At 39.9% G+C, this 22204-nt stretch overlaps 1 protein-coding gene across 1 annotated transcript in view; it reads right to left on the reverse strand.

Moving 5' to 3' along the window:
- The window catches only part of LOC309401588 (collagen alpha-6(VI) chain-like), a gene marked incomplete at both ends in the record, with an annotated part of 126193 nt that extends 111297 nt beyond the window's left edge, over positions 1–14896 (reverse strand). Inside the window, one exon of the mRNA XM_081970655.1 lies at positions 14723–14896. Coding sequence (XP_081826781.1) covers positions 14723–14896 — 174 coding nt within the window. The remainder of the gene's footprint in view (positions 1–14722) is intronic.
- Positions 14897–22204: the final 7308 nt, after the last annotated feature.

Below are 22204 nucleotides of genomic sequence, written 5' to 3' on the forward strand. Positions count from 1 at the left end.
GTAGTGTCAGTTTACCTATTGCTGAATGATTCAAGTTGTTGGTAGGATATTAGCGATCAGATAGATCCTCCCCCCCTCACACGCTCACACCCTCCTCCCCCCGTAAGCTCCCATTCCTGCCTCAGCAACTGCCCACATAACAGTTTAAAAGCATGACAATAAGGACTTCTGGTTTGGCATCTTGGTGAGACGATCAAGAGAGCAGGGCTCTGTGAGTTCCTGGTCGATCCTTGCTCATTGGGCAGCCCTAAGGGGCTAAAGTCACCTTGGAGGAGTGATGAAGAAAGGAGGGATCCCTGGCTGATTGCAGGAAAGCGGCAGCTCTCTCGCTCTATCCTAGGCACCCTCCTGAGAAATGGCCATTGTGGCCAGAACAAAACTGGGGCAACTGAAGAAAGAGATGAGCTGGAGCGGTTTATAAACAGAGGATTGGAACTGCGTGAGACGATTTTCAACTTCTATATTAGAGACTTAAACCCAAATAAAAGAATTCTTAAAAAGAAAGACTCTCCAAAATGTTGAGAAAGCGCCGAGCTAAAACATGGAGACAGATTACAGACCCTAAAGAGGAATAAACTTTAATAGAAGACTACAAAGTTTTAAAATATAGAAAGACTGGATTGGAACAGGTAGTATTGTGAAAAATGATCTAATTTGTGAATAAAATTGTCTGACTGTGGGAAGAAATTGCATGAAGAAAATTGGGGTTTTTTCTGATTATTATTTTTTTGACACTCAGCTGTTACACTTTGGTTTCATTTAATGCTGGAACTTAGAGCTGGGATGCCAACTACTGGTGAAAAAAGATACACTATTATATGGTGGGGAAAGTCCTTGATAGACTGTGAGGTTTGATAACAAAAGGGAAATGAAGGAGGAGGAGAAAGAAAACAGTGAAAGGCAAACAATACCTGGAAGGCCTTTTTTTGTTCCATATTTACTTATTTTCTGGCTGCTTGGGAATAACTGGTGAGCCTTTTGAAGATTTATAAGGCAATGTGGACTATAATTAACAAGAATTATCCTTGAAACTGAACACTTAATTCTGTGGATTAATGAGACTTGGGGAACTTTGGTGGGCCATTCTGGATTATCAATACTATCTGATAAAATATTCTACAAGGTGAAAGAAGAAAAATTAAACAAGATTTACAAATTTGGATAACTTACAGGGAGCAAATTGGAAGACTTTGAGGACTATAAATTGTTAATTTTGGAGACTTCCTGTGGTGACGTCAGCGTGCTTGGAATTGAGGAACGGGAGCTCTCCTGATCTCTAACTCCAACTTCTTTGTTTGGGCTCATTTTTGAGTGCTGTGGATCCTGGAGGGACCAACAGATTAAGGGGGAAACTCTGAAGACGCTGGGGTGATAAGGCAAATCCTCCCAGCGGCAGGAGAAACCCACTAAACAGACGAGGAATCATCCTGCCACTTTGTCATGACCGGAGCAATGGCGACCGCATAAGAAGGAAGCAAAGAGAGAAAGCAGTTGAAATCGAGATATCTGTTACTATTATTGACAACCCAAAGAAGAGGGAAACAACGCATAACTGGCAGAAAGGTGAGCTGGAAAGAAGGAGGCTCTGAGAAGGAGATTTTTCCAGACTTTTGCCGAAAAGCTGTGAGAGCAGAATTACTGACCTTGAATTGACAGCGTAAATAACTTGAACTAAATTGGCCAGAGGGAGAACAAAAACCCAGCATGGATAACAGGAGTAGGACATAGTAACTGTTGAGAAGGCGTGTAAAGTACAGAAGAATTGTTCAACATTCGGGTTGGTTGTTGACTTGTTGACTTTTTTCTTCTTGCTCTTTTGGAACGATTAGAGGGCTTCATTACCCACCCCTATTTTCCTTTGCTGCTGGACTGGTTGCATTAACTGATTGACACTAACAGTGATACTGAACAGAGGATGACACCTAGTGGATCAAAATTTGAACCTGCGGTCTGAAGAAACCAATAACCATTTATTACTTATTACCCTTATAATTGATACAATTGAGAGACATCTATTTGTATAAGATAACTGTGATATATAACTCTAAGATATATGATAATTAAGGATCAAAATAGAATGGAATAATACATAAGAATGTGTAGATATTGAAACGTGATATTAAGGAAGGTTAATTATTGCTAAATACTGAGATAGATAATTATTGATAAGATTGATAACATTGGTATTGCTGATAAAGTAGAAGTAAAGTAGAACTTATATGCAATTGTGGACAAGGATAAATAGGGGGATAAGAATGGCAACTTCAGGAAAGTTAATTAAAAAAACCACACCTAATATGACTTTGGCAACACCCCCCTCCTCAAATCAAAGATCAATTGAGAGCGCATTGAGACTGGAGAAAGGTGGAAAGATGGCAGAAACAACAGGACCAGCACCAACAATGCAAAGTATGCAATTAATGCTTCAAACGATACAAGAGACGCTTATAAAATACCAAGAAGTGACAGCTATAAATCATGAAGAGACAAGGAGGAATCATGAAGAAATGAAAAATGAAATGGGAGAACTGAAAGGAAATATTAAAACCGTGGATGACAAAATTGAAAAGATACAGAATGCCTTAGCAATCAATGAACAGAAAATCCAGAACATCGAAACAAAAATACAACAAACAGATCAGAAGATGAAAAAAATGGAGCTAGAATATAGACAAGTGAATAAAGAACTCGAGTTATCAATAATTCGACTTGAAAATGAAAGAGCTGCATTCTATTTAAGATTCCAAAACATACCAGAAGAGAAGGAGGAAGACCTGAATGGAAAAATGAATGGAATCTTCACTGAAATTTTACAGAGGAAAGAACAAGAGTTGAGAGGGGATATTGATGAAGCTTACCGAATGCATACTAATTATGCCAGAAGACACAGGCTCCCGAGAGAAGTGCATGTAAGATTTGCCAAAAAAACAACCAGAGATGAGCTATACAAAAAACCAGACAAGGGACGATTACATATCAGGGAAAAGAGTTGATCACGCTTAAACAGATTCCACGGAGAATTCATGAACGACATAGACAATACCAATTTTTAACAAACCAGTTAAATAAAAACAGAATAATATACAGATGGTTGATACCAGAAGGGGTACTGGTGTCTTGGCAAGGAAAAAGATATAAGATAGAGAATATAGAAGAAGCGCAGGAATTCTATGAGAAATACTGCACAGGGGAAGAAGAACAAGGAAGTAAAGAGGACCTAGAAAGGGAAAGTCGAGGCCAAGAGGAAGAAACATCAGAAGACAAAGAAAGAAACAGGAAAGAAGAACAGAGGCAAGAAAGAGAAAGAGCAGAAAAGGAGGGCGCGAGAGGGAAAAGTCAGATACAAACTAGAAGCAACAAAAAAAAACCCATCTAAAGATGGACCAGGAAATAACAATTATCTCAACAAACTTGAATGGACTGAACGCACCAAAAAAAAGAGCGCAGATGTTTAACAAACTTAAGAAACTGAAGGTAGATATAATCTGCATACAGGAAGTGCATATTAAAAGGGAGCATAAGAACTTATTGGAAAACAAAAAACTAGGGAAATTATACACAGCACTAGCAGAAAAAAAAAGGGATAGCAACCTATATAAAGGAAAAAATAAATTCCAAAGAAGTCTACTCTGATGAAGAAGGCAGGATACTAATGATTGAATTAGAGACAACAGAAAAACCGATATTATTAATAGTCATATATGCACCAAATCAGAAACAAGAGGAATTCTATAGGAAACTACACAACAAAATAAACGAATTAGAATATGAAAATATTTGCTTAATTGGGGATTATAATGCAATAGTGGATTAAAAAATGGACTATGAAAGCAAAAAAAAATAAAGAAAAAAAATACGCTACCCAAATCCTTTTTTGAGATGGCAATGGAATATAAATTACACGATATTTGGAGAGAAAGGCACAAAACAAGAAAGCAATATACCTTTTATTCGAACCTCCATCTGTCACTATCAAGAATTGACATGGCTTGGATTTCATCTGGTCTATGCAATCAAGTAGATGAAATTGAAATAGAAGCAAATGAGAATGCAGATCACAATCCAATAAAATTAAGATGGAAAGGTCAAAGAAGAAGAAAAAGATGGATGATGAATTCAAATATTATAAACGAAACAGAATACACTCAAATGCTGGAGAAAGAACTAAAACAATTTTTTATAATAAATAAAAAAGAAGATACCTCAATTCAAAATCTCTGGGACACTATGAAAGCATACACAAGAGGCCTTACGATTGCCTATATGGCGAGGAAAACTAGAAAACAAAAAGAGCAACAAGAATGTATGCAAAAGGAACTTATGGAAGCCAAAGATGAACTCCAGAAAGACCCAAAGAATAAAATAAAAAAGAAAAAAGAGAGATAATCAAACATAAGCTCAACTTAATAAATCAAAAGGAATTGGCACAGAAAATTAAAGCAGCCAGACAAAATTACTTTGAACAAGCCAACAAACCTGGACGATGGCTGGCATACAGACTGAAGAATGAAAGAGAAAAAAGGATGATATATCAATTAAAAGATGATGAGGGAAGAATTCAATACAAAGCAGAAGAAAAGAAGAAAATTATTCATAAATACTTCACAAAACTATACGCACAAGATAGTATGGAGGAAAATAAAATAAAGCATTATTTAAACACAGCAAAGATAACACCAATCTCAAAAGAGCAAAGGGAGGCGATAAACAGGCCAATAACGTTAGCCGAAGTGGAACTAGTCTTGAAAAACCAGAAAAATAATAAAACACCAGGACCAGATGGAATACCGGTGGAGCTATACAAATATAATAAAATAATATTGGAAGAGTTAGGGGTGGAAATGTTTAATGAAGTTTTAGGAAAAGCCAAGATACCGGAATCATGGACAGAAGCAATAATATCGCTAATCCCAAAAGAAGAAACCAGCCTACAAGAAATTCAAAACTACAAGCCAATTTCATTACTAAACTCCGATTATAAAATATTTGCAGCAATTATGGCAGGAAGAATCAAACAGATTTTAAATGAACGAATACACCCAGACCAAAACGGATTTTTACCCCACAGACACATTAGAAATAATACGAGAATCATCCTAGATATAATAGAGTACTACGAGGCGCATCCAGGAAAACAAATGGTACTGGTTTTCCTTGATGCACAAAAAGCATTTGACAATGTAATCTGGAAATTTATAATAACAATATTGGATGAGATGAAATTCAGTGAAACATTTATAAAAATGATAGAAGAATTTTATAACAATCAGACAGCCAAAGTTCTGATGAATGGAGAATTAACAGAGAAGATCGAAATAAAAAAAGGAGTCAGACAGGGATGCCCCCTCTCTCCTTTGCTGTTTATATTGACTTTGGAAATTTTATTAAATGAAATTCGGAAGGACCAGGGAATAAAAGGTTTAAGACTCAAAAATGAAGAATATAAGGCCCAAACCTATGCCGATGACCTAGTATTTGTACTAGAGGACCCATTAGAATCCAGTCGGAAATTAATTCAAAAATTAGAAGAATATGGCGAAGTGGCAGGATTAAAGATCAATAAAAACAAAACAAAAATGATAACCAAGAACATGACAAAAAAGCAAGAAGAGGAACTGGAAGTAACAACCAGAATGCAAATAACTAAGAAAGTGAAATACTTGGGGATCTGGGTGTTGGCAAAATGTTCCACAATTAAAGATGATAACTATAATAAATTAGTGATACAAATAAAGAAAGAATTAGAAAATTGGGAAAATATTCAACTATCACTCATGGGACGTATAGCGACAATTAAAATGAATATTCTACCAAGAATCTTATTCCTGTTGCAAGCCGCACCTATTAATCCGGGTAAAAAATTCTTTCAAGAATTAAACAAAATAACCGCTAGGTTTATTTGGCAGGGACGAAAAGTGAGGATTAAACTAAAGTCAATGCAAGACAGCAAGGAGAGGGGAGGTTTAGCATTACCAAATTGGGATTTATATGGATCGGCAGTATCAATAACATGGGTGAAGGATTGGATAGAGCTAAAGAATAAAAGAATTTTGACTCTGGAAGGCCATGATTTGCAAGCAGGCAGGCACACATTCCTATGGGATGATAAAAATAAAACGCACAAATACTTTCAAAAACATTTAATTAGAAGAGCGTTATTGCAAAAATGGCTCAAAATAAAAAAAACACTATGTGAAACTCCGAATTGGCTATCACCAACAGAAAGGACGACTCATCCAAATTTTATAGATTGGAACAAAATGCCAAGATATAGAGACTTAATTGATAGACAGGGAAACTTAAAAACAATTGAAGAATTGGCAGAACAGAACATGAAAGTTGACTGGTTAACTTACCTTCAAATCAAAACTAAATACAATAAAGATACCAAATTATATGACATTGAAACAGAACCACATGAATTGGATAAAATCATTCAAAGCCCAGATAGAAAAATGATAGGGAGAATATATAAATTTCTCCTGAAGTATAAAATGGAAGAGGAAATTGTGAAAGAACAAATGATAAAATGGGCACAGAACTTTGGATATAATATTGAATTAGACAAATGGGAAAAATTTGGGGGAACAAACTTAAAAATGACACTCTCAGTTGCATACAAGGAAAACCAGTATAAAATGTTTTATAGATGGCACCTGGCACCAACAAGGTTAGCTAAAATATCATCAAATACCTCCCCAAAATGTTGGAAATGCGAATCGATACACGGAACGTATTACCATTTATGGTGGACCTGTGAGGAGGCTAAAAAGTTTTGGAGAAAGATCAAAAATTGGCTGGAGGCAATAACGGGAGTTAAAATAGAATGGAAACCGGAAATCTTCTTATTAGGAATAATGTCTGCGAAATACAAAAAAGAAATCCAGTATTTAATACTACATATAATAACGGCGGCAAGGATTGCCTATACCCAGAAATGGAAAAACAAACTAACTCCAAGTGAAGATGAAATAATAAGAAAGGTTATGGACTGTGCGGAAATGGACAAACTAACTAAAGAAATTCAGGGAAAAGAAGAATCAGAATTCTACCAGATATGGGATAAATGGTATAGGTGGATGGAGGAAAGAAACAAGAATCAATGAAGGAATGTACCAAAACTTAAAAATAATAGTTATGGGTAAAATAAGAAAGTTAAGAATGGTGAAACCCAAATAAAACATAATTGAATGGGGAAAAAAAAAAAAAAAAAAAAAAAATTAGTTAATTCTAGGTGATAAATAAGTAGAACGTTGTAGCTGCTTATAGAATGTTTTCATTTTTAAAATGTTTATGAATTAACAGATAACCCATCATGACAATAATAATGAAATAAAAACTCTAACTGGTAAAAACAATTTGGATATAAATTATAATATGGGACCTGGGGAAAAGATTTACTAATTTTATTAAAAAAATTTTGTTTAGATTTTGTTATAAAGATGTAATCTCTCCGGGGTACTTATAAATTCTAGCAATAATTTTTTGTCTAGATTTATTATAATATAAATATAAATGATTCTAGACAAAAGCACATTTAAACAAATATAGTTAAATGAGAATGATGGTATATTGATGGTATAAAGATTTTTGATTTAAAATGTACAATTCAATATGAATGAAATATAAAGAATGATTGTAGTAACGCACGAAATTTAATTGTAACCAATTGACATGAAGAGGATGACAAATCATCTTTAGACTGATTTTGAAGGATGATGAGATAAAAATAGTGAAACTTTGGAGGTATACAATGCTTTAGACTGCAAGAATTCCATAGCTACCAGCTACAAGATAGTAATAATAATCAAAGTAGGTATTTTAATCATATCTTTTGAAGAAAGCAGCTTGTTTCTCTATTTTAATTTTTTTTTAATTGCCTACCTTTTTCCCTCTATATCCTCTTACTCCCTGAAATGTAGAAGAAACTGGATGTTACACAGAAAAAATTCAAAAGTTCTGAAACTTATTTGCAAATATAATGTATTTTTCTGCACTAGAAATAATAGATAGCCAGAAATGCAAATCAGTATTCAGGTGATGGGATTAATAGTTTTTTTTCCCTATACTATCTTACAGTACAGTGATACTTCAAATGCTCATTCCTAGCAATTGTTCACTTCACATTACGAACTTGATAGCTTTTTTTCCTCATTTTTGATTGTTTAGAGAAGCACAGAAAGCAATGCATTTCTTACCACCCATAAAGTCCCTACCGACTTTTAATCTGAAGTTCTTATGTGCCAAAATGCTTCCCCCATCAAGGAGATGAGCACTCATTGTATTCAAAGCCCTGTGAACAAGGTACCAAGCATATTTGTTGGGTGAAAAAAAACCTCCAACTTTGGTTTTGGTAGGAGCCAGCAACTCTAGTTGCCAAATTAGAGCATTTGATTCATATGTGAAGTGTGTATCTTTTTATATTCTTTTGTTATTATCGCTAGAGCTTGTGTTTAATCTTTCTTTTTTGAGAGAAGATCATCTTCCTCATCTTCTCAGGAACAACTTTCTTTTGATAAATGCAAATATAATTTGCTGGATAAAATGCACACATTATAACATGGGAGTCCTCAGGTATGGTCAAAATGTTTCAAAGGCAGCCACAATAGTGAAATTCAATCTCTGCTTGGTTTTTTTTTTTTTATGGGCATCACATAAGCAGAGTTTCAAACATATCATTGTGGCCACCTTCTGGATTTTTTTGAATGATACCTCGCAGGTATCATTCAAACTGGCAGCCCAGGGACCAGATGCATCACATGCAAGCCACGCCAAGCTCTGCGAAGGGAAAACCGTCACAATATATCTCATGACAGCAATGTGACACCACAAGTTTGACACCTGTGTCTTACAGATACCCATGCATTCTTGTTTCTCAAAGTGGAAGACAACTATGAAATCATTTTTCAAAAAAAACCCACCAAGCATACAGTACAATCACACCAAGCAAACATATAACCACATAATGACACCAAGATGGTAAAATATGAAATCACGTGAAGTGCAATGTCACAAGAACACCTAAGGCTCTGGGTGATCCCTCTGGAAAAGTTTGAAGACTTGCCTTGGGACCTCTAGCACCAGGGCATCCAACTTCTTCTTGTATTCCACCCATCAGACCACGACTCCCCTAAGGGAAAAGAAAAAAGTGAAAACTTGGAAAACCTGCCTTTAAATATGCTTAATGCTTTAGATACATTTGTCTTCTTTTTGAATGATATATTGTTAATGTCTCTAATTGGAATTTCTGAAAATTACTGAGTTATCTCCTGGCTACATGCTGTGAAATACAATTTTTGCTGGATCAGGCACTTTCAAACCTAACAATGATAATTAAGTTATGTAAGATTAACTTATGAGATATGTAGACAAACATCTCTAATACTATAGCTATATTTAGATTGTGAACTCATTCTTCAAATTTGAGCTTACCACCTATGCTTGTTAAGAACCACATAAGATGCCTGTATGAGTACATATCCTGATGAATGCAGAAATGAAACAATATTTTCAGAGGTATAATTCAGATGTGAAGCATTCCATTTTCTTCTCCTTCACCTTACTTTTATATAATTTTCTCCTTGTAATCAGCTTTCTTTGATCAGTGATCATAAATAATCTACAATTGAATTATTGAGTAAGATCTGCTGTATTCCCATAAGCCATCTTCCATATACTTGACAGATTACATCCAATAAGTGCCTGTCACAGAACTCTCTCTCTCTCTCTCTCTCTCTCTCCCTCCCTCCCTCCCTCCCTCCCCCCCCTTCCTTAGAATGTTTTAAAAATAAGAGTTAATGCAGGTTGCTAGGGATAATTTCAGGTAGTCTTATTTTTAAGTGACTGCAATGTATCTTTCTATTTACCCAGCCATTTTATGTAAACAAAGAACAAACCTCATTCTCTTTCATTACTCAACTAGGTAACATTGATGTTGTTACCTAAATGAGTAATGAAATGTCTGCAAGAAAATAAGCTCAGAGAGCATCAGGAACTCCGGAGTTCAATCCATTTTTTTCTAATAGTGAGACTAAAGAACAGTCAGGATTCAAAGCATGTAATAAGGACCAAGTTTGAACAATATGTTATGCCAAAAGCAAACAAGCTGTTATATAGCTTAGTGTTCATATACAAACTAGTGTCAAAGAAATACCATTAAAATATATTTGTGATTCTTATTTTTTTATCCATCCAAATATTTAAATTCATCCAAATCAATTGCGGGCTGGCTCAATGGTTCAGCTCCTAGCCAAGGATTCAAGAAGACATCATAACATGTCTATAGTTCCAGTAGAGCAATCTTTTACAAAATTAATAATGCCAAGGGAAATAAAAAAAATTACATGTGGAAAATATTGTGTCAAGTAAATCATTTGACACTGCACTCAGTTCTCTAATGATATAGCCAACTGTTCTGACCCCCCCCCCCTTCCTCTGTTGCCCACACAGAACACACACTCCGGAACAGTACAAGGGAACAAGGTTTATTGCACAAACCAACAGAAGGTTCCGTGGCAGCAAGCCACCAAGACAAAACTCACAAGAACAGAACACAAAAGCAGCTATCCAGCTTGCTAGAATTCCAGACTAGAACTTCTGGCATAAGTCCTCTGTTGACTGCTGCAAAGAGCGTATGCACAGTCAACCCTTTTTATAACCTGGAAAGGGAGCCTCCCAAACAGCAGCTGAGAGCTCTTTACCGCCTATAATTACGCCCACGCTCCTTGCGTCTATGGGCGTGGCGGTAACGGGCGTCCAGAAACTCCCTGCTGAGTTCTGATTCACTGTCTCATGACTCTTCCCCGCTGCTCCAAGGCATGGCATCGAGAGCCCCCCTCCTCTGGCTCTCACCACTGCTCCATGCCTCAGGCGCCTTCTGGTGGCCGACCAGACTCTCGGATCCCTGCTCAGCATCCGAACCCTGTCCAGGGTCCCCCATCTCCTCTGGAGCTGACTCGTAGGGGCCCTCACTCTCGGAGTCTGGTGGCAGCGGCAACGGCACCTGCTGGGCCACAACAGCCAACCTAACAATCCAACTTTTTCTTGCATAATCTTTCAATATTTGTAAATCACAATATTCTGTTATTTTCTCCAGGTTGTTTTAATCAATTAAATTGTCTCCTGGTATCACCACATCATGAACCATATATTCATTTCTATAAATATTACTATAAAGCAATGTCTAGTATATTATGAGTGCCTGTTTGAATTTTCATTTCATTTTGCAATTCTTTCAGAGGGATGCGACACATAATGGTTCTTGCATGTAGCAAAGTCTATTTTCTACATTAATTGCAATTAACAATTTTTGCAATCCTATCATGGCATTGTTTATATTCTGTTTCAGTGATTTTGCTACAGTTGCTGATGGCATGATCTACACTTTCATCTTCTATGTTACATAATGCTTTTCTTGTCTTTCTTACTTCTTTTCTGTATCCATTTTACCCAAAGATGCGTTCTTGACAATATCCACATTAGTTTGTTCTGCATCCAGTGTCCCTCATAATTTTACACATTTCACTGTCTCTTATTCTTTCAATGTAAAATATCATATCAATTGTACTAAATCCTTCTATTTGAATGATGATGATGATGATGATGATGATGATGATGATGATGATGATGTCATCCATTCAATCATGTCCAGCTCTTGGTGATTCTATGGGCCAAATCATCTGCTTGGAATCCATACTGTATATTGGACATTAATATAATTGAGAGGGCCCAGAGGTACTTCACGAGAAGAGTACTCCACCCCTCTGCTCACAATAGAATTCTCTATGCCATCAAACTTGAAATTTTGCACTTGGACAATGTGGAACTGCGCCGCCTGCAGTATAATCTAAGCACAGTACACAAAATTGTCTGCTACAATGTCTTAACTGTCAATGACTTCTTCAGCTTCAACCTCAATAATACAAGGGCAAACAATCAATACAAACTGAAGGTAGACTGCTTCAAACTTGATTGCAGAAAATACGACTTCAACAACAGAGTGGTCAATGCCTGGAATGCTTTACCTGACTCTGTTGTTACATACTCTAACCCTCACAGCTTCAACCTTAAACTGTCTACCATGGACCTCACCCCATTCCTAAGAGGTCCATAAAGGGGGAGTGCATACGCACACCATCGTGCCTACTGTCCCTGTCCTACTGTCCCCATTTATTTGTATTCATTTCTTTCATTCATATCCATGTTTATATTTATATCTACTATCTTGTACATGTTTGACAAACTAATAAATGCAAATGCAAGTCTCTCCACATCTTCCAATCTTGTACTACATTTTTGAATTGTTCTATTCTCTGTGTAGTGTCAGTTTTGATGGTGTCCAGCCAACATGTTCTTTGGCAGGCTGGTTTCCTTCTACTGCTTACATAGAACTCTTCCAAGCATAATTGCTTTCTCCAGTGAATTCCACCACATGACATGGCCCAAATAAGTGAGAGATTTGAAACACATGGACCCTTTCCTAAGCATATACTCACTAATCACAATTTTCATTCATTCTTAGGCCTCTAAATGGACCAATTATTTGTCTCATTTCTCTGACCTTATATTCTATCAGAATATTTCTTCCTACAGATCACATTGATTCAGAATGTTGCATGATGTTTTTCAAAACTCATAACTGATTCATCCAGATTCGCTATTCACTCTAGCATAACTTGCAACTATTATCTATGGATTCCTATTTTTAAATATATCAACATATCAATATATCAATGCTTGTCTAAATGATAACTCATATTCTCTCACATATATTTTAGCCCTTTCCTTCACAACTGATACTACCACTTCACTTCCAGCATATATTCATCAATTCTACCACTGGTACAATATATATCTTGCTTTGTAGTTACATAGAAACAATTTATGGGAATAGCAAATGGCAGAATTATCCAGAAAATAGATCTAAAGCTATTTATAAAAATTTAGCTAACATCATTAATTCATCAAGGATTTTTTATTCTTATGTAATAGAAAGAAAAACGCTGCTTTGTACATCCTAAATTATACAGCAGACATAAAAAATTATTGGGCAGCCAGGAATTTTTTATATGAAAGGACTACAGATTCATATGATATGTAACTCAAAGCCATTTCCTGGTTCAATTCTTGCTATAGGTGTTTTTTCCCCAACAAGTCCTAATTAGTGAAGCTCTATTAAGGCAAATACAGGTGGTCCTCGACTTACGACCACAATTGACCCCAAATTTCTATTGTTAAATGAATTTTACCCCATTTTAGGATCTTCTTTGCCACAATTTTTAAGTGAGTCATTGCAGTTGGTAAGTTAGTAACTCAATTGCTAAGTGAATCAGGCTTTCACATTGACTTTGCTTGTCAGAAGTTTGCCTTGCAGAAGGAGATCACACGACAGTCAAAAGTCATAAATATTGGGCAAAGGAGGAGCCACGTCGCGATGAAAAAATGTGCGGTTTCTACAGTCCGAGACCGCCGTTGACACTTTTCCCGCTGGACGGTTCATAAGCCATCCTGTAGAGACGGTGAACAGGGAGACAAAGCCTTGCTGGTCTCAGGGACATCGCAAAGTCCCTGATTGACCAAAGGGAAGTGCTCCAAGCCGGCGGCAAACAGACAGCCCCAGGCTGACGAAGTTGGAGACGGCTCCAGAAAGAAGGAAGTGAAAGTGAGTCCATCTAGTGAGGTCTTTTCTTTGAGAAAGATTGCCCAAATAAACTTTTTTTAAAAGATAAATTAGTCCCTTAGGTAAAAGAATAAAGTGGCGAGATTTATTTTTATTGGACTGCCTTGAAAAGTTTTTTTTCTTTGTAATGATGTTTTTGTGGATTGAAGTGGTGGTAATGTTTCCTGTTTCTCCTCTTAAGTGAATGGGTTGATTCTTTTTTCTCCTATTCTTTGCTACCTTATTTTCGGCTTGAACAAAAACTTTTTTTTAACAATTCTTCCTACTACTTGTTATTACATTCCATTAAAGACATTTAAAGACCTTTGTTTTCCATAAGCTTGAGACAAGTATGAGAAAGTCGAATCTGCCCCTTGGAAGTCAGAGTCTGTTTTTTTAGAAACAATGTATCTTTTGTTCTCTCTTCTTTGATTTCACTGACTTTGTAACTGAAGGGTTTGCAACTTGCTTACAGAAACTGATAAAGAGCCAAGGGCACGAATTGTCCTTGCAGGTGCTTTTGTGAAATATTTTGGGAAGGGAAGGAAAAGAAAAGAAAAGAAAAAGAAAATATTTTGGGAAGGGAAGGAAAAGAAAAGAAAAGAAAAAGACAGAACCCTTCTTTTTTGAAGAGTATAAAAGAACTTGTGCTTAAGTCAATTTAAAATAAATATATTTATATACACAAAAGAGGCTTGGAAGGCTACATTGGCAGTGGATTTTAGACTTCTTTTTTCTTTTCTTTTTTCCTCTCTTTTTTCCTGGAAACATGGATCAATATGCAGATGAGGAATCCTTAACTTTTCAAAATATCTTGGCTGGAATTCAAAATATATTGGAAGGATTTGGGAGATTTGAGAAGAAGTTGGATAGTCTATTGTTTCTCACAGCAAAAGATGAGTGGGTTGGAGCCCCAAAAATTAAAGAAGAGAATGAAGTTACAGAAGATAAAGATAAGACAACAGATGAACTTATTAATGGAGCAAACATGGGTGAAAATGGAAAGAAGGGAATATGGAAAAGTGAATTTGACAATCTGGAGCTCTCTCCCTGTTTTCAAAATACTGGAGGGAGAGAGCCACAGCAGAAAGCACGGTGCGAGCCTTGCGGTGCCTTTTTGCCACCCATGGCCTGCCGGACATTGTCATCTCCGACAATGCCCCACAATTCGCATCTACGACATTTCAGGAATTCCTGGCCATGCAAGGCATCTGCCATGCTCCGGTTGCCCCGTACCATCCGGCAAGCAATGGCCGGGCAGAATGAGCGTTCCCTTCGGCCAAAGAGACTTTGGGCAGGATGGACACTGCACTTGATTGGCCAGCAAGGGTGGCGGCTTACCTTTTAGGTCAGCATTCTACCCCTTGCCCTATCTCTCGCAAAAGCCCGGTGGAGCTGCTGATGGGCCAGTGCCTGCAGACTACCCTGGATAGATTGCACCCACTCTATTCTGGGGAACAGCCTGGCAACCTGGAGCCTCCTCCCCATAGTTTCCAGGTTGGGGACCCAGTGTGGGCCAGGTCTTATTTAGGGGATCCAAGATGGGTGCCTGCCACTGTCATCTCAATAACTGGTCCCTGTTCTTATAGGGTCCACCTTCCAGATGGCACCAAATGGCAGCGCCATGTGGATCAATTAAGGCGCCACCTTCCACCGGAGGCCTCCTCTCAAACTGGTCCACCGAGCCAGGCCACCGTCGCTCAGCAGCCGGCCTCCATGCAACTGCGGCCTATGGGCATACTACCTTGTGAGGTTTGTCCCCAGCCTGGCCTTGCATACCCTGACGCCACTGACCCAGTTCAGAACCTCAGGGATGGTTTTGTCTCTCACTGAGTGGCGGGCGACCTCATTTGATGACACTGAGCCAGACTCAAGGCAATCTATGAGCAAAACAGGTGCCTCGGGGTAGAATCATCCAAAAGTTTGGGCAAAGGGCACCTGCTGAGGGCATCAGCATGGCCCAAAGTTTTACCTGGCCGATGAATGAGGCGGTAGCTGTAGGCCACGAGGAAAACAGTCCAGCAGGTCATACATGGTGAGAGGGGTGCAGGAATGGGTTGTTCCCCAGCCAAGAGCCCCAACAGCGGTTTATGGTCTGTGACAAGTTCAAAGTCTCAGCCGTACACATACTCGTGAAACTGCTTGACCCCTGCCACTGCAGCCAGTGCTTCCCTGTCCAACTGGATGTAGTTATGCTCAGCAGCAGACAGGGTCCTAGAATAATATGCAATGCAGGCTTCAGTGCCATTGGGCATGCGATGGCTGAGGACTGTCCCAATACCAAAAGGCAACGTGTCACAGGTGAACACCAATGGGAGAGTCTGTTTGTATTGCACCAGGAAAGTATCAGCTGACAGCATCCATTTGACAGCAGCAAACACAGTGGCTTTGGTTCTGCCCCATATCCACTTGGCCTTTTTTTCTGGGGAGTCAGTGCAACGGTTCAGCTATGGTTGCTTTCTGTTGCAAGAAAATGCTATAAAAGTTGAGAAGTCTGAGGAGTGTCTGCAGGTTGGTCTGTTTGCGAGGTGTGGGGGTGTCCTGAATAGCTTTAATTTTAGCATTTGTTGGATGAATTCCAGAGCCATCTACCAAATACTCCAGGAATTCCACTTGGAACTGCAATTTGACATTTCTCCTTTTTTCAAACGGAGGCCCTTCTCTCTAATTCTGGCCAAAACCACTTGCAAACATTTGAAAAGTTGTGCCTTGCAGCAAATATAAAGACGTCATTGAAATAAGGGACAACTCCTAGTATCCCCTGCAAAAGCCATTCCATGTCGCTTTGGAACAGTCCAGGGGCAATGCTAATGCCAAATTGTAATCTAGTGCATTTGAATGCACCCCTATGCATCACAATGGTTTGGGCCTACACTGTGACACCATCTACCAGCAATCGCTGGTACACCTGCACCAGATCTAATTTGGCAAATATTTTCCCCAGGCCTAGGGAATGCAGTAAATGCTGGATGATTGACACCAGGTATGCATTCTGTTGGAGAGCTTTATTTAGGGTGCACTTATAGTCCATGCAGATGCAAACAGACCCATCAGGCTTTACTGGGGTCACAATAGGGGTCTCCCAGAGTGCATGGTCAACCGGCTCCAGAATCCCCTGGCCAATTAGTTTGTCCAATTCTTGGTCAATTTTAGGTCACAGGGCAAAAGGGACCCTCTGGGGCTTCAATCGAATGGGGGCTATGTTGGGGTCAAGGTTAAATGCTATAGGAGTCCCCACATACTTGCCAAGGTCTCTGCTGAAGATGTCCTTAAACTCGAGGAGCAACTCTTCGGCACTGTCATCTTGGATGGCATTGATGTCGGTTACCCCCATGTCCAAGGATTCAAACTAGCCAAGCAAGCTTGGAAGAGAATGACTGACCACTGTCAATTGGAGCAGTCCATCAAAGCTCTGGAATTGGACATGGAATGTGCCACAGCCTAAGTACGGGGATGTCATTCCCCTGGTAGTCACTGAGTTTCAGCTCTTGGTGCTTCAGCTTATGCCTTTTCAGACTTGGGATGTCCTTCTTGAGTGTGGCCCAAGATACAATGGCCAGGGATGACCCCCTATCAATTTCCATGCTGCATGGCAACCCCTCAATGTGAATGGTGACTCACAGCTTTGGGGTTTTTGGGGCGTGCTGGCTTGCCAGATTTTTGTCTGGAACACTTCAGTTGATTTTGCTCTCTCTTGTTTCCGCCAGAGCTTCCAAACCTCTCTTCCGGGTGACCTCGGCTTCCCTGACTGGCTAAATGTGTTCTTTGGTTGTTGAGCGGATGGTACTTCCCTCTGTAGACTTGGGCCAGGTGTCCTCTTCGGTCACACTGCTGGCAGATGGTGTCCCTGAAATGGCAGTCTGAACTTTGGTGGTTTCCCCCGCAGCCAGCACAAGGTGGGAAACGGTTTTCAATTTCATATGCTGTCTTCTTCCTGTCGAATCGCAGGTGGAAAACCTCACCCTTGCTGTCGGGACGAGAGGTCTCACTTGATGTTCTTGCTATGGACTTCAACAACTCTGTGTGCACTTTTTGAACTGCCATGTTTCTGCAGCATTTCTGTTGATTTTGTTGAGTATTCAGTAGCTCTAGCCTCATCGAGTGCGATTTGTAGTGTGAGGTTTGTTTTGGCCAACAGCCTGCGCTACAGATTAATGTCGCTTATACACCATATTATCCGGTCAAACAGCAACTCATCTATTTTTTTAATAGTTTTTATTGAACATTTTAATCTTTAAAAACAGAAATAAATAAAAAACAAAAAAAACTAAACATACATAACAATATGAAGTAATTATACAGTGTTCTGTAGCAGCTTTCATGTTTAGCCTTTATAGTTCTCCATTCTGCATTGCCTTCCTATTGATTTTATCTTGTCCAATAATATAATAACAATAGTACTAACATAATAATATTAATTGTTCATATCACCATTATATTTACATTCTCTATTTTCTGTCTTGGCTTCTGTTTTCTAGCCACTTATAAATTCTATTCCATATTTTATAGAAATCCGATTCTTCTTTTGTTTTAGTTCTATGGTCATTTTGTCCATCTCTACACATTTGAGTACTTTTCTAATTATTGTTCTGTCTACAGGTGTGTTGATTTTTTTCCAGTTTTGTGCAAAAGCAATCCTAGCTACAGTGAGTATATGTAGTATTATGTATTGAAATTGCTTGTCCATTTTTTGGTCTAATAGTCCTAATAAGAATGCTTCTGGTTCCAGTTCTATTTTTTGCTCTGTAATTTTTTCAACCATTTCTGAATTTTGAACCAGTATTTCCTTGTGATGGGGCATGTCCACCTCATATGGTAGAATGTTCCAGACTTGTGGCTACATCTCCAACATTTGGGGGATAAATTTGGGCACATTTTGTCCAATCTCACTGGGGACAAATGCCATCTATAAAATATTTTATAGAAGTTTTCTTTGTAGGCTACTGCTGTAGTAAATTTATAATTTCTTTTCCATAGTTTATCCCATTTTTCTAACTCTATATTACGGCCAAAATTTCTTCCCCAGCTAATAATTGTCTCCTTTATCGTCTCTTCCTCCATTTTATATCTTAAAAGAAAATTATATAATTTGGTAATCATTTTTCCTTCCATTCCTAATAATATTTTATCTAATTCCATTTGTGTCTCGTGTATTCCATATTGTTCATGATCTTTTTGAATCTTGTTTTAATTTAATCAGCATACAGGGAAGAAGCCCAGAAAGTATCCACATGGTGCTCAAGAAACAACTTACATCTAAATATTAGTAAGACAAAGGAGATGGTGCTAGATTTCCAGAAGCACAGAGAGGAACCTTCCCCACTGTATATCGAGGGGGGATGTGTGGAGAGGGTTTCCTCTTTTAAATTCTTGGGAGTCAAGATCTCACCTGGAAAAACAACACGTCTCTGGTGATTGGAAAGGCCCAACAGAGACTTCATTTCCTTAGAGTCCTGCAAAAAAATCAGGTGGAACAAAGGCTGATGACCTCTTTTTATTGGTCCACCATAGAAAGCGTCCTCACATATTGTATTACAGTATGGTATGCTGGTTTAACAGCTGCAGACAGGAAGGCACTACAGAGAGTGATCAATTCGGCACAAGAAACCATTAGGTTTTTCAAATCAAATATTTATTTCTTGGCCGCACCCTCTCCCGAAGGACTCGGGGCGGCGTACAATGAAACATATGAAATAAATATGTGGACAAAACAAACATATAACAGAGACATATACCGAGACACACACAGGAGGAGGTCGGCTGATAAATAAAAACAATTAAAATACAGTATTTAGAAACCCCTAGATAATTAAATATAATTAAAATACCCAGTTAAAAACCCGCCAGGAGCGATATGGTTAGATCAAAGTTGAGCCAGGCCAGCTGCTTGGAATAGGTGGGTCTTAAGCTTAATACGAAAGGAGCGGAGGTCAGAGGTATTCCTAATATCCGGAGGGAGGTCATTCCACAGGGCTGGGCCCGCCACAGAGAAGGCTCTACTCCTAGGCGCCGCCCCCCGACACTGTCTAGTGGACGGCACCTGGAGGAGGCCCTCTCTGTGCGAGCGGATTGGTCGCAGGGATGTATGGGGCAGAATACGATCCCGCAAGTAACTAGGTCCTGAGCCATGGAGCGCTTTAAAGATTGTTATCAAAACCTTGAAACGCACCCGATAGACCACAGGAAGCCAGTGCAGCTCGCGCAGGAACGGTGTCACATGGGAGTACCTAGTACTCCCCATAATTACCCGCGCGGCTGCGTTCTGGACCAACTGTAGCCTCCGGGTGCATTTCAAGGGAAGCCCCATGTAGAGAGCGTTACAGTAGTCCAAGCGAGACGTCACCAGCGCATGAGTGACTGTGCGTAAGGCGTCCCGGTCCAGTAGGGGGCGCAATTGGCGCACCAGGCGAACCTGGTGGAACGCCCCCCTTGCCACGGCTGTCACATGGTCATCTTGCGCCCGCTCCACGGGGGCAAGTTGAATGCCCCCAATGGCCAATGATGGAATTAATTGGCTGAACCGGGGAGCTGGTACCCACAGTCACTCCGTCTTGGAGGGGTTGAGCTTGAGTCGGTTGTCATCCATCCAGATCCGTACGGCTTCCACACACTGGGACATCACTTCGATGGCCTCGTTGGGGTGGTTCGGGGTGGAAAAGTACAGCTGAGTATCATCAGCGTACAGATGGTATCCCACCCCGAAACCACGGATGATCTCACCCAGCGGCTTCATATATGTGTTGAACAGGAGTGGCGAGAGGACCGACCCCTGTGGCACCCCACAAGTAAGGGGGCGTAGGGTCGACCTCTCTTTTCCTGCCAACACACGCTGCGTCCGGTCAGAAAGGTAGGAGCCGAACCACCGCAAAACGGTGCCCCGGACCCCCAACCCCTCCAGCCGGCGCAGCAGGATACCATGGTCGATGGTATCAAAAGCCGCCGAGAGGTCTAATAGGACCAGGATAGAGGAACAACCTCTATCTCTGGCCCTCCAGAGATCATCCACCAACGCGACAAAGGCCGTCTCCGTGCTGTGACCGGGGCGGAAGCCGGACTGGCGCGGGTCTAGATAATCATTTTCCTCCAGATGTCGTGGAAACTGGTAGGCCACCACACTCTCTACAACCTTCGCCAAAAAGGGAAGGTTGGAGACAGGACGATAATTGGCCAGCTCCAAAGGGTCCAGGGAAGGCTTCTTGAGCAAGGGTCTCACCACCGCCTCTTTCAAGGCGGCCGGGAGAGACCCCTCGCTCAGCGAAGCATTCACTAGGCCCAGGAGCCAGTCTCGTGTAACCTCCCAGGATGCCAGTACAAGCCAGGAGGGGCACGGGTCCAATAAACATGTGGTGGGTCGCAGTCGTCCACGCAATCTGTCCAAATCCTCGATGGCAACCGAGTCAAACTCCTCCCAGATCGATTCCTCAAGACTCGCCATGGATGTCTCCATTGGATCACTGACAGGAACCCAATCTCTCCGGATTTGAGCGATTTTATCCTGCAGATATTTACCAAATTCCTCTGCCCTGCCCTGTAGGGGGGCCTCCCGCAGCCTCTGAAACAAGAGGGAGCGGGACACCCGAAACAGGGCGGCAGGGTGGTTCTCCGCGGATGCAATGAGAGTGGCACAATATTGGCATTTGGCCACTCTCAATGCCACAAGGTACGTCCTTAAATGGGCTCGTGCCTGTGTTCGATCAAATTCGGAACGAGAGGATCTCCAACGACTCTCTAGACGTCTCTTGCGGCATTTCATCACCCTTAGCTCCTCGGTAAACCAAGGGGCTAGGGTGGATCGTTGCCACCGGAGAGGCCGCAAAGGCGCCACCCGGGTGCCCTCTGACACCCCTGGATGACATCGCTAGATCTTAGCACAGTAAGGAAGATACTCAGAGATGATTCACATCCTGGTCAGTGTCTCTTTGCACTTCTACTATCAGGCAGAAGACATCAAAGTATAGCCAGCTGAACAAACAGATTTAAAGATAGTTTCTATCCTTGGGCTGTGAGACTTTTAAATACAACCACAATCACTCCATGCACATGCTATTTTTTTTCTTTTCTTTCTTTTTTCATTTCTGTTATAATTTTGCACCAGTGAGGTTAAAACCAATTTCGTTGTATTTAAGTATAATGACAATAAAGATTATACTTATACTTATAACCAGATTGGAATTTTCACATAATGAGTTTTTCCCCCCCAGGCCTTAAGCAGGGCATCCCTTACTATGTGTCTCTGGAAGTATGAATGAGATTTATTCTTTCCCTCCCAGAGGAAGCCATGCCAGCCTAGTTGGAGATCATGGCCTTCTAGCATAGCAATCCTTTTATTTTTTAGTTGAATCCAATCTTTGAGCCATGTCAGAGCTGCCGCCTGATAGTAAAGCTCCCAGTCTGGGAGGCCAAAGCCATCTTTGTTTTTACTATCTTGTAGAAGTTTGTATTTAATATGCATTTTTTAACCTGACCAGATAAATTTGGATACCATTTTATTTAGTTGTTCAAAAAAAAATTATCTAATTTAATCGGTATTGTTTGAAAAAGATAAAG

Source organism: Natrix helvetica, assembly GCF_964273705.1.
Source record: "Natrix helvetica genome assembly, chromosome: Z".
NCBI lineage: Eukaryota > Metazoa > Chordata > Lepidosauria > Squamata > Natricidae > Natrix > Natrix helvetica.